General features: G+C 34.6%; 1 protein-coding gene across 2 annotated transcripts in view; it reads right to left on the reverse strand.

Moving 5' to 3' along the window:
• Positions 1 to 3,777: 3,777 nt before the first annotated feature.
• PTAC6 (plastid transcriptionally active 6) overlaps positions 3,778 to 13,408 on the reverse strand; it is a 141,372-nt gene continuing 131,741 nt past the window's right edge. Inside the window, exons 5-6 of one of the 2 annotated variants that reach the window (XM_089831333.1) lie at positions 4,410 to 4,499; positions 3,778 to 4,112 (exon numbers count right to left, since the gene is read on the reverse strand). In XM_089831333.1, coding sequence (XP_089687459.1) covers positions 3,996 to 4,112; positions 4,410 to 4,499 — 207 coding nt within the window. In that variant the 3' untranslated portion in view covers positions 3,778 to 3,995. Of the gene's footprint in view, positions 4,113 to 4,409; positions 4,500 to 6,204; positions 6,295 to 13,408 lie in introns of both variants that reach the window. The other variant, XM_089831334.1, reaches the window with a different exon arrangement.

The raw sequence follows: 13,408 nt of genomic DNA on the forward strand, positions 1-13,408 counted from the left end.
GAGTTTCTTTCCTCGGTTCAAAAGATGCAGGGCCTGGTTGCTGTTGGACTATCTTTCATCATTCGTTCCAAATCACAGAGGGAAGCCATCATTTGGACGAAATTCAAGATAAAGGAATATTTGTGTGAAAGCCGATGGAAGTGAAGACAAAACTTTTGGCAATGTATTTCCACTTAAACTGGAATCACCAACTGACTAGTTTTTGTCTCAAATTCTTAGGAGCCGTCGCAGAACAGAGTTTGAATGCTATGAAAATCACAAGGAACGTGTGACTAGCGTGAATCCCTACCTGTTGTGTCATTGCTTGAAGGCAGATTTATTTCAAAGAATATTAGCAACGATAACAAATATTGAAGGCCTCGATGGTATGAAGGCACAGGAACTATGATGAACACTATCAAAGGTGGCAACAACAGAGATATGAGAATCAATGCCACGAAAGGATGCAGATGTGAGAGTCCAGCCTTCAACGTATGATATCTCCAAATCTGATTCTTCAAGGGCACACGATGGAAATTCTTCAAAAGCGACAGATATGTTTGAAGACATATGGTTTCGGATGATAAACATCGCGGCTTAAGTAATGAGTACGTAGGTGCTGCGCCTAGAAAAGAGACAAATAGAGTCATTTTCAAGATGCATTCTTCTCCTGTCCGTGGAAAAATACTAAACGTTTTATGTAGTCAAAATCCACCTCTTGCGATTCAGTTAAAGTTGCCAGCATGTGTGAAAATTGCTAGACAATACCTCTAGAAGCCATATAATGTCTGAAACACAATTTCGCTGAACACTGCAATAAGGAACTGGTGTTCATGAATATAAGGGCGACTCGTTTTGTGGAGGAGAAGACAAATATGGTGGAAATTGATCGCAGTCAGATATATCCCAATGCATATTTACACGATAAGAACCATGAGCGGCAGGATTAAGGATAAAGCCAGATGAAATATAGCTATAATATTTGTCGAAGCAAAAGGTGTCATTAGTTTGCCAAGTTAATAAAATCATGAAGATTTTTGAAGGAACGTAGGAGTATTATAAAATAATCATAATATTCTTATAATTAATTATAATTTAAAATGATGCGATTGAGGATGATGTTTTTTATTTGTTAACAAGAAATGACTTTATGAAAAGTCGTGTTCTTTTATTATGTTAGGTATAAAAGAATAAAAATCATTTGAAGAAGAGGGGAGATATCGGAACATTCATTAGGTTCACAAAGAGCATTTTATATTTATATTTTATTGTAAGGAGGAATAAGTGTTCAATATGATTTTATAATAAAATTTTATTATTTTATTATTATAAAATTATTTTATTTTAATAATAAAATAAAAATATTTTTTGTTTATCAGTAATGGCATAGAGATTTAAACTGCAGGCGAATCGTCCTTCATAATTATATTTTAAAATTCTGTATATGATTTTGTTATCAGATAAGTGGACATGGTCAATTAGCATTTTAAATTTGATCATCATAGGTGTTGTGAAATATTTAACTGTTTCCACAGCTGTGTCCAGTTTGTCTCAGTGGAGTTAAAATTCAATCTGGACTAATTTAAGATTGCATCATAATTTGTCTATCGCATCTGGATTATCAAAATTATTGGCAGTATAAGTGCATTGAACATTATGAAGTTGTATGTAAAAATTCACCGAAGTTGACTCTATCGCCCGGATGAGCGAAGGCACTAGTCTTCTTATTGAAGTCAGAAAATCTATACATTCCTCCTGCAAGCATCAAATTAATTATTATTCAATTGTTCAAAACATTTAACCATTATTCAGCATCCAGTTTCAATTTTATTGAGTTCGAGGACCTTGCCAGCCGAAGAACTCCAGAAGTTTAAATTCGCTATAGAAAAGCCTTGAACCAGGCTGTCAGTGTTAAGATAAAAGTTTACCCGCCTGGGTGTAGCGGAGCCCGAAGTGCAAAGAAATCTAAGCGATTTCCATTCGTTGGCCAGAACTGATTGAGAAATCCTATCGGAGAAGTGGCAGGCTCTTGAATTTCCAATCTGCGATTTTGGGAACCAACAAGGTCCATGTCAAATCTTGAGAAAGGTTTCAACTAATGCCTATGAAGTTGACCTTGAAGAAAACATTGATATCTCACCAATATTCAATGTTAGTGGTTTGTATAGACATTTTGATTGAGAGAATAGTCCAATACATCTACCCTCAAAGACAAATCATAAACCAACACAGATTCAGCAATAGCCTAGAAAGAAAGTTGAGAAAGTGGATGCTATTATTGATTCTAGAGTTGCAAAGAAACCCAAGGAAATGAATATATGGAATATTTGGTTTGATGGAAGAATAAGCTAGTTGAGGAGACATCATGATTGAAGAAATATTTTGATAAATTTGTTCCTTTTTATTCATGTATTATTTGGGACGATTTAAATGTGTCCACCCATGAACACAATTGATCTTGTCTTATATACTAACCAATTAAATAAAAAATTATTATATAAATTTACATTTATTTAATTAAATTTAGCATCCACCTTATCTCTTCCATGTAATTAAATAAATCTATGTTTATTTCGTCTTAGCCTATTCATCCTAAAGTTAAATTAATCCCAAGAACAAACCTATGTCCATAATAGTATCATTTCCTATGAAGTCAACCCACTAATTAAACTCAAGTTAATTAGCATAATATCAAAACTCTTAACTTCATTAATATTTCCTACAATTTAAAATTGTCTCACATATGTGAACACATTCTTTGAATTTTAAAATTGTCTCTATCTATATCTATCCTACACATGCACCCACCTTGAGCCACTCTACTTTTACATCTTCGTCCCCCACTTGTCATTTTCATTATTTTCCCAATGCTTGTACACATGTGAACATACTAAGCCCTTACACCTCCCTTCTCCTTTGACACTTGTTACAAGGAGAAACCTACAATCCATGCCTTCTCCTTGAATCAATCCTCGCCATCCATCATCACTCAATCTTGACCCTTGATTTCTCTCACAAAGAACCTATAGCTAGAGGTCTTTTCTCTCATTCAACATCACATTTTTATATGCATTGTTATGTTACTAGACTAACGAGTAACCACTTAAACATCCACACTTATTTTTTAAGGTTTGCATGTTCTTGTTGAGTAGGTTAGGTTTCTATGATTATTCTCTCTTTTATCTCAATTGCATTCATATTAATACATCACTTTGAGGTTTGCATGCTTCGTTCATAGGCATTTTCTCTTTTATGACATTTTCATGCGATACAAGAACCTTATGTATTATATATGATAAATTTATCAAATTAATATAATAATTGAAGTTTCCAATAGAAAATATTATGGACATTTTATATATCATATTATGAGGAAGATACTACTCAATCATTGTGCCTTACGAACATATTGCACTAGAAGATGCTTCCAGCTCAAGTATTACAAGGTAATAAGACAAAAACTAATGGATGATCTAAACTGAATAAGAAAAGGATGCTCCTATGGCATTAACTTAAAATCGAAACAGTTTGTATATGCTGAACAAATATTCACCATATGGTAAATAATAGGTAGGTAAATGGTTTTCCACTATCAAAGCGCATGTCATAGGTCAAAAACTAGTTATGGAATCCAGTGTTCTATAATCCTGAACTATTACATCTATCAAAGTACTATTACACATGGAGCTTCAATTCTAGTGTCTGTAACTGTTCTATTGGATTCCCTTAAAAAATGGGTTTGCTCTTCAACATATCATTAGGAAGGAGAAATGTCCAGGAAAATTATGAACTCAAAAATATTGAAGCATACAGCCACATTCCCTTTCATTAGAAAAACTGGATGGCAAGAGTATGACGTATATATTACATGGAACCTTGCAATACTCCCACAAACAATGTCTGGTCCCTTCATCTGATTCTGTGAGGTCAATCACCACGAACACCAATTTAACTTCGAACATGAGTAATCTTTATAAGAGTACCCATAAAAGGATAGAAATGATTAAGTGCCTCTTTCAAAACCAGTTTGATGATGTAAAATCTCGAAAGCTGCGGAGATAATTCTCCATCTCTTTCCTGGACTTTTCCCATTGTATTTTCTCAATAACAACATCAGGACTGTCTCGTGACTCCTGCAATTACAATGTCAAGGCCTTCTTTAGGGAGAAGTCACTGAGGTGCAAGAACTGAATTATAAAATAATAATAAAACTAGACTTGCTGGGATCAAAACTATCTTCATGGTCAAAATGGAATAAGAAGTAAAGGTAGAGTAGACATTTGAAACTAATAAATTGTGGTTAAGAGCAGGATTACTTTAAATTAAGATAATTAAGATAGAAAGTTAGAGTAGACATTTGAAACCAAAAAATAATGTGGTTAAAAGCAGGTTTACTTAAGATACCTAAGAGAAAAAATGAGTTAACATACCGATGGGATGATTTTAAATGAGGTTCCTTGATCACGAACTATGAGTGTTTCCTTCTTCCTGTCACGGTTCTTGCCTCCCACCACACTGACCTAAATATGAAGAGACATATCCAGCAAACCACAAACTTTAACCATAGAGAACAAGAGCATGGTCCAAAGATTATTTTCTTTACTAGTTTAACTTAAAGATGACCACCTCACAGAGTCTTTAGTCTATGGCAGTCACACATAAATATTTCATCATCTATGTTAACAATAAATTAAATCGGAAGAACTCTACTGCCAGATTATGTCATGCCCAAAATACGAGGGCAAAAACACAAGCAATTTTTTTTTTAAATAATAATTTAAATCTACTAGGTTTGATCTGTTTGTTTTCCACCAGCCAAAGTAAAGGTATTATGTAAAACAGATACAGGTTCTCCTAACAATGTCCTAACATTCCATTTAAGTTTATAATCAATGAGTATCAAAAGATTGTTAAATTTGAATATTTGTTATTTAATTGATTTTGATGTTTATTTTATTATACATTAATTTTAATCAATATATTATTTTTCATATACTTTTCAATAACTCATATGTAAACCAACCATCTGCTAAATCTACTAGAAAACATAATTTGCAACTACCTTAAAGTAGCATGAATATGAATGTCATAACATTATTTGATCCAATACAATATAATTCAATTATTTTAATAACAATATAAGTAATTATAACTTTAATTATTCGAGACATTTGAAATAAAAAGAACCCTCTAAGTAAAATAACATCTAGCATTCAATAACTCGACTTGATTTTTAACTGACATAATAATACCCTTATTACTCTAACTAAGGCTACATAATAATTCAAATAAAGCAACTTGACTAACACTCTAACACTATCTAACTAATTAAATTTAAATAAAATATCTAACATTCACTTAAACAAAATATTAAACTAATAACAAACTAACTTATCTAAATATAATCTAACATTTCGTTCTTCTAACTAATATCTACTAAAATAACTAATACACAAAAACATGATATTTAAAAATCACTTAAAACTAACCCTAACTAAAACTAAAATACACTAACTTCAACTAAAAGTAATAAAATCTCTTAACATTAAAAATATACTAAGACTAAAAACATATTAATTTTATTTTTTTTAAACAATTAAAATTAATTAATATTTAAAACTACAACTAATACTTAAGACACATATTAACTAACTTAACATTAATCATATAAAAACTAACTAACTAACTAAAAAAAATAATAAATAAATAAAAATACTAATATCTAACACATACTAATTTAATTTTAAAACTTTATGAAAAAAAAACTACTAACCAAAACCCCACTAACATTCTAACTACTTAACTATTCTAACCACCCACCCCACTTTAACATTCTAATCCCCATTTCCCACCAAATTTCCCTTAACTTTATCCCCCAACATCTCCCAACATAAAAACGCAGCCCAAAATAAATTCAACATGGAGGATGTACGTGGCTAGAGAAATGCCAAAAAGGTAAGAATCAAAAAGTTTGAAAACTTTACACAAACTTGTCTTTTCAAATCTGCACCCCGCCTTAAATTCATTCCTTCCTTTCCTTGACTTTGGGGGCACGTGGATTACTTAAATGCAGATTTGAAACCAATAAATTGTGGTTAAGAGCAGGATTACTTCAAATTAAGATAATTAAGATAGAAAATTAGAGTAGACATTTGAAACCAACAAATAATGTGGTTAAAAGCAAGTTTACTTAAGATACCTAAGAGAAAAAATGAGTTAACATACTAATGGGATGATTTTAAATGAGGTTCCTTGATCATGAACTATGAGTGTTTCCTTCTTCCTATCACGGTTCTTGCCTCCCACCATATTGACCTAAATATGAAGAGACATATCCAGCAAACCACTTAACCATAGAGAACAAGAGCATGGTCCAAAGATTATTTTCTTTACTAGTTTAACTTAAAGATGACCACCTCACACAGTCTTTAGTCTATGGCAATCAAACATAAATATTCCAAACTATGTTAACAACAAATTAAATTGGAAGAACTCTACTGCCAGATTATGAATTCACAATAACTCATCAACTACCCACTGCGCAACCAACCATTTTCCCAGTAGCTTAGTTCATATTTGAGCAAATGTAGGGGCACATTGTTACCACCATCTTATAAGACAGTTGTCCAAAATTGGCATCATGTTTACTTGCCATGCCACAATTCAATAATAGATAGAAGATGTTAGAGGCATGGGTACTATACTTTAAGTAACTCTAAAGTCTGCATACCTGTTACTATTTGCCAAAAAAGGCTTTCCAGGGTAATTCAAATATCCTGAGAATATTTTTATTATTAGGTGTAGGCTGTAATTTGGAGAAATGCCCCATAACCTGATGGTTTGTCCTTTATTGGGGACATATTCTACTCTTTAATTCCATGACAATGGAACTAGTGCACTGTAGTCTCAGTACCATACCTTATTATCTCCATTTTCTCAATCTATAAGACTTCTTTTATTAAAGAATAGCGTCCAAAATCTTCACTTTCTGCAAGCAAGTGTAGACATCTCCAAACCAATTCCTTTCAATATCACTAGGCTATTGGATTCTGTGTTTTAAATTCTGATCATTTCAAATAGACTATTATCAACTGCTCATGAATGTAAATCTTATTTTCACAATAAAGCCAAAAATATTTGAGAAATAACCAAGTAAAGGATAATTTGGATCTTCACAAGTATAACCATTGAAAGAGAACTCAAAGAGGGAAATGTTTATATATCAGGAAAGTCACAGGAAAATGTACAAAAGAAAATCACCAAGCTACTTGGAGATTCCAAACAAAGCTATATTTATCCTACAAGGCAATCCAACTGACCCATGAACCACAAGCATGCCCAACAACCACAGGAAGCCCAAACAGTTGAGATCTTGGGTAATAAAGAAAGGCCTAAACACATCATTTGGAATTAGGTGTGTTGAGTTTTCCCAAATCTGCTGCAAATGTAATAGCACTGCCATTGTATATAGTATGTACTTTCCAAATGGCAGCCATCTCTCTAATATAGGATGAAGTATGGATAGACATGTTTCTTCGGGACATGTCTATTCATTAGAATGTAATTACTATAATGACAAATAAAAATCTCATATTATATATATATAGTTTTGATTACGTAAAAAATAGGTTTTAAAGGACCCGAAACCTTTAACAAAGTATCAAAGAAGAACTAACAAAAGTGTTCAAAAAATAAAAGGCCTTAGAGAACAAACAAACAAACACAAAAACAAGAGGCCAAGTACAGCTATGTAGTAAAAGACAGCAAAAGGAGAGCAAAAGGAGAGCACCCGGACAGCTACAAAGTTTTCAACAGGTCCGTAGCTTCGTCTACCAGAATGTTCATATTTTCCACAGAAGCTTTCATTTCTTCCAGCTTTTTCACTTCCACTCCTTCATTCTTCTTGGAATTGGTCCTTGTGCGCTTGCTCGGTCCCTAGTCCTCATTCACAACAAAGGAGTCAAGTCCCTTAGCCTGATCCATCTTGTTTGGCAATGCATTGAAGTTATCAGCCATAGTCTTCAAAATACTGCAATTTTGGTCAGCCAATTTCTTGATCATTTTCTCCATATTACTAACTCTAGCATCCAAGCTCTCCATCCTTTTTTGGATATCTTTATTTGCCTGTTCCAGGTTCCTATTTTTGGTTTCAATTAGTGGCACCCGTTTCATTAAGTTTTTAACTTCTTCCACATTGCCAATGACTTCAGATAGCCTATCAATATGTTGGCCCAACATATGCTCCCCCCTTGCAATCTTACTGAGCTATTCAAAATCCTTTGAAATCTTCTGCATTTTTTGTTTAAGGATCCCAACATCCTTCAAAATTGACCTTGGGTTATCCATGAAACCCTTTAGGAACCCCTTCTCACCCTCTTCCCTGTTATGTTCAAAATAGTACTCCTGCTCCCCTTGTTTGTTTTTATACAATTCCACCTCCTTGGGAACATTGTCATCACCCTCATCCTGATCGATGCCATTTTTCTTTTTCTTTCCATCCTTCTAAATTTTTTCAATTGCTAGGGCAAACTTTCTAGGGATCTTAAAAACACTTGCATATAGCAAAACATTTTGTAAAATAGATTTGAGAACAATAACCTTATCAGCCTAACTAAGGAGGGAGCCTTTCCAACCTGCTAACTTCGAATGAATTTTATCAATCGGCGAACTCCAAAAGATCTCAAGTGGGTCCATACAAAGGGGTAATCCTAGATAAGAGTCCGGAAAGGTGCCAATCTCACAGCCAATAATCCTTTTAATTTTGTTATGTCTAATATCATTCACATTGATAAAATATATCACACTTTTGTTCCAGTTAATAATTTGACCCAAAGCTTGCCCATAATCCTCCAAAGCCTTCTTTATGTTTCTAGCATTTCTAACTGATGCTTCTCCCATAACTATAGAATCATCCACAAATTGCTGATGCAAACAAATCAGCTCTTTGGAAGAGGGTTTTAGACCAACAGAATCCCCCACATTCACCATTTTTTCCACAAATCCTCCTAGACATTCAGCCATTAGAATGAAGAGGATAGGTGAAAGCGAAACCCCCTACCTTAAACCATGCGATGCTCAAAAAAAGGGGTTGGTGAACCATTCACAAGCACCGAGAAAGTAGTAGAAGAGACCAACATAAGGACCAATTTCCTAAATCTCTTATTAAAACCAAAAGCTTCGAGTCCTCTTTGTAGAAAAGCCCAATCTACTCTATCATAAGCTTTGGATAGATCAAGTTTAAGGAGAAACCCTTCTTTCTCGGAAACAGTGAGAGTGGATATTTTCATTCACCAAAATAATTGAATCCAAAATCTTCCTACAAGGAACAAAACCATTCTGCTGCCTAGATATCAAACTAGGGAGAAGAGACGAAATTCTGAGTGTTAGCACTTTAGAAATAACTTTATAAAATGAATTACAAAGACTGATTGCTCGAAACTAGTCCATACTATCAGCACTCGACTTCTTAGGAATTAAAGCAAGGAAGGTACTGGTCAATTCTTTAAGAATTTTCCTAGAACTAAAGAGCTCCTTAACCCCATTACAAAAATCATCACTAATGATACCCCAATACTTATGAAAAAACAAGAAAGGAAACCCATCTGGCCCTGGTGCCTTGTCTGCGTCGAAGGAGAAAATAGCCTTGGAAATTACTTCATTAGATGGAATAGAAGTTAGGGATTTATTCTAATCCTCTAAAATACAATTTGGGATGCAATCCAAAAACATAATCTGCTCGTCCTTGTCCAAATTGGGATCACCTTGTGGTAAATTGCTGAAAAAATCCATGGCTTCCCTCTTAATAATCTCCTCATCCTCCGTTGAACCTCCATTAGTATTGAGTTTACAAATTGTATTAGCCATCCTATGCTTCAAAGTGGTCATGTGAAATTACTTAGTATTCCAGTCCCCTTCCCTCAAACTTATTTTTCTAGATCGTTGCCTCCACAACATCTCCTCCTTAGTAATAATATCATGAATCTCAGTCAGTTTCACACTCTCTTCCTCCCTATAGACAGTCTCATATCCATCAACCTAAATATTGTCTTGAATATCTTTACGCTCCTCCAAGACCTTTTTATTCTCAAAAATGTTCCCAAAAGTATCTTTATTCCATTTTTAAATTTTTTTTAAAACATTTTTCAACTTAGCAGCAACTTTGAACATGGCAATACCCTCCACACGAATGCTCCAACATTCCTTGATAAGATTTTCCAATCACGGATGGAGAGTTCACATTTTTTCAAACCTAAATGGGTAATTCTTCTTAAAGGTTAATAGATCAGCCACAATAAAAATGGGATAGCGATCCAAACCAATATGAACTTGAGCAATAAGAGAGCATTTATATTTTAAAAACCAATAACTACTAATAAGCGCTCTATCTAGCCTGACTTGAATGAGGTCCTTTCCAGTTCTATTTGTCCAAGTATAATCAATCCCATGCAGATCCATATCATGTAGAAGATGATTATCAATAAAATCCATTAAATCCAATCTATTATCCAAGTTAGTCTGACTTCCTCCCATCTTTTCATTTCTTTCAAAGGAGTATTAAAATCCCCTATAATGATCCAATTCTCCTCCATAAAATTTTTTCTTTGATTGGTGATATCTTCCCAAAGAGCCTTTTTACCCCATTTAGAATTGGGAGCATAGACATTAGTAAGCACCCAAGCAGAGCCATCCTTAGAATTGGTAAATCTAATGTTCATCATATTTCTATTCTGAGAGCTAAGTTCCCCATCAATACATTTATCATTCTAGTAAACCGCCATACCACTTGAGGCCCCATCTGAATCATTCCCAATAATCTTGCCTCCCCTAAAAACCAAGAGACCTTCCACCTTATCCTTAAACATTTTAGTTTCTTGAATTAGTACAATATTCGGTTTGTTATCCCTAATTATATTTTTCATAATATCTTGTTTGTGAGGATTATTTAATACTTTGATATTCCATGATATGAACTTCATTTCTTATGGAAATTTTTTGATTCTAAGATAGTCCTCTGAGTACCGTCTGCAATACTTTTGTTAGTCTCAACAATTCTTCTCTGCACATTAGATGGTCTACTTGCTGAAGAAGGAGATAAACCAACATCTCCAACCTTCAAACCTTTACCCGATGGTATTGCAGGTGGACAGCAATCCCTAGCCTTGCTGCTCTTCATTTCACCTTTTTTACTGCCCTTTCCCAAAGGTGTGCTAGGGATATCTCCTTTCTTATTGCTCCTAGTTTTAACCACAACATTCTCTTTATTCTTTCTAGAGGATACACCCTCAGTTTTCTTCTTAGATTTAGAGGTTCTATTACCTCCAACTTGAATCCAATCTGCGCCAAAGTTCTCCTCTCCCCCCTATAGCACTTTATAGATTTCCTCAACTTCCCCCCTATTATGATTACTTTCTATGGCTGTAACATCTGCTAGGGGTTCAATCGGACATTGATCTACCGTACTCATGGAGAAAGAAACAGGTTCCTCAAATGAATCAAAAACATCTTCAATAATGTTATCATTTTGGATCTCCCCACTATCTTCTTCATCCCTATTATTGGGACAAATCTCACCTCCATGAGCCAGACCAATATCCCCACTATTGTGGATCTCCCCACTATTGTCTTCATCCCCATTATAGGGACAAATCACACCCCCTCCATGAGCTAGACCAATATCCCCACTATTGTGGTCTAGTGGAATCATAACTTGATTATCCCCTTCAGCATTCATCTATGGTTGAGAAGCTTCTTCATCAACCATCGGTGACCTCTTTACCAAACCACTAACCCCCTGGGAATTCCTTGCCTCACCCTTGCTAAAATCATCTCCATTCTAATCATTCAATCCTTTTCGCAACCAGATTTTTTTAAACTTTTTGGGTGCTCCATTCAAAGATGGACATTTTTTAGCCCAATGTCCGAATTTTTTGCAGTGGAAACAAGCAAAGGGGATAGTCTCATACTCAATATTTTGAGTCCATATACCAAGTTTAGATTTGAGCGAAATAAATTATGGCATATCTGTACCTTGAAAAACACCCACACAGATTCTAGCATAGGTCATTCTTCTCCTCAAAACTATGATTGGAACCATAGAGAGGAGCTCACAAAAGTATCAGCAATACCTTGAAACACATCCTCCACCCAAAGCTCCAGCAGTAACCCTGTCAATCTAATCCAAATTGGAGCTTGAATTCTAGATTCATCCAGAGAATACAAGTTTGGAGCCCATTTCTACAAAATCAACGTATGTTTATCCACAACCCAGGGACCGTTGCAGAGGATCTCATGTTTATCTTCTTCACAAGAAAAACCAAATAGCCATCGCAGCAATGCCCGCCTGGCCTTTTAAAGCCCACTTCCTTCAAACAAAAGCCCTAACAATTTCTTATTGTATCTCCAAACCATAAGGTTTCTGACTGTAGAGATATAAACCTCCTAAATCCACATCAGTTTCCACTGCAATTGTTTATTCCCCATCGAGTGATGGAATAATATAGGAAGGTTGCTACTATCCATTAATTTTATAAAAATGTGTAGGAATGTCCTATTCATAAACTTGGCATTACATATTTGTCCTCCATGTATCACCCATTGGCTTTTAATTCCATCAATCTTCCATGGTGTCAGTATTTACAAATACCTTTATTCAAAACTCATTAATCACACAAAACCACCTTTACAATCACAAGTGTAGTCATTGTTTGAAAACATCAAGACACTAAAAATTGTTTGAAAAAAAATGCCTATCCCACTTTCCCTGCCCACATGCACATTGCAATCATTATAATATTATTCCTAGACAACTTTTGGGGCACATGCAAAATGTAGTTAAAGGATGGAGGCTGGTTGCTTTTTATCTTTGCTTGCAGCTCAAGTGTAGACATAGCAGATGAGAGTTTCGACTTCGCTCGACATTTTGCATCCAAAAATGTTTTCACATGCCTTCTCTGCACATTTCTATTTCATGCCCATATTGTGCATGTGCCCAAGTAAAACATGACCACCCTCTCCATCCATGTAATGCACAAGCGATGAGTGTGAAATCTTCAATTTATCAGGAAATAAAAGATGACCATTTTGTTAGCATGGCATGGCCTACTTCACCCTCATAGCCTCTCAAAGATCCTTTTCTCACTCAATGAATGAATCGATGAGGAGTCTCTGATTTCAAATGTGTTTTAACTTGTTCTTTCTCCTTGTTTACTATGTTTTCCCTTGTCGTTCTATGTTTTGTTATCACTATCTTATCCACATCCCATTGCGAGTAACACTATAAATATGAACTCTCAAAGAAATATTTTGATTCATGGTCAATGATTCCACCCTTGGAATGTGTTCCCATATTATCCTCTTGATGCATGTACACCTAAATTTAATTTAATTTTTGATTGAAATGTGGTGGCAGTATATTTGGCTCTCTCAACAA

Source organism: Cupressus sempervirens, chromosome 5, assembly GCF_028749045.1.
Source record: "Cupressus sempervirens isolate cs-2001-9-10 chromosome 5, ASM2874904v1, whole genome shotgun sequence".
Lineage (NCBI taxonomy): Eukaryota > Viridiplantae > Streptophyta > Pinopsida > Cupressales > Cupressaceae > Cupressus > Cupressus sempervirens.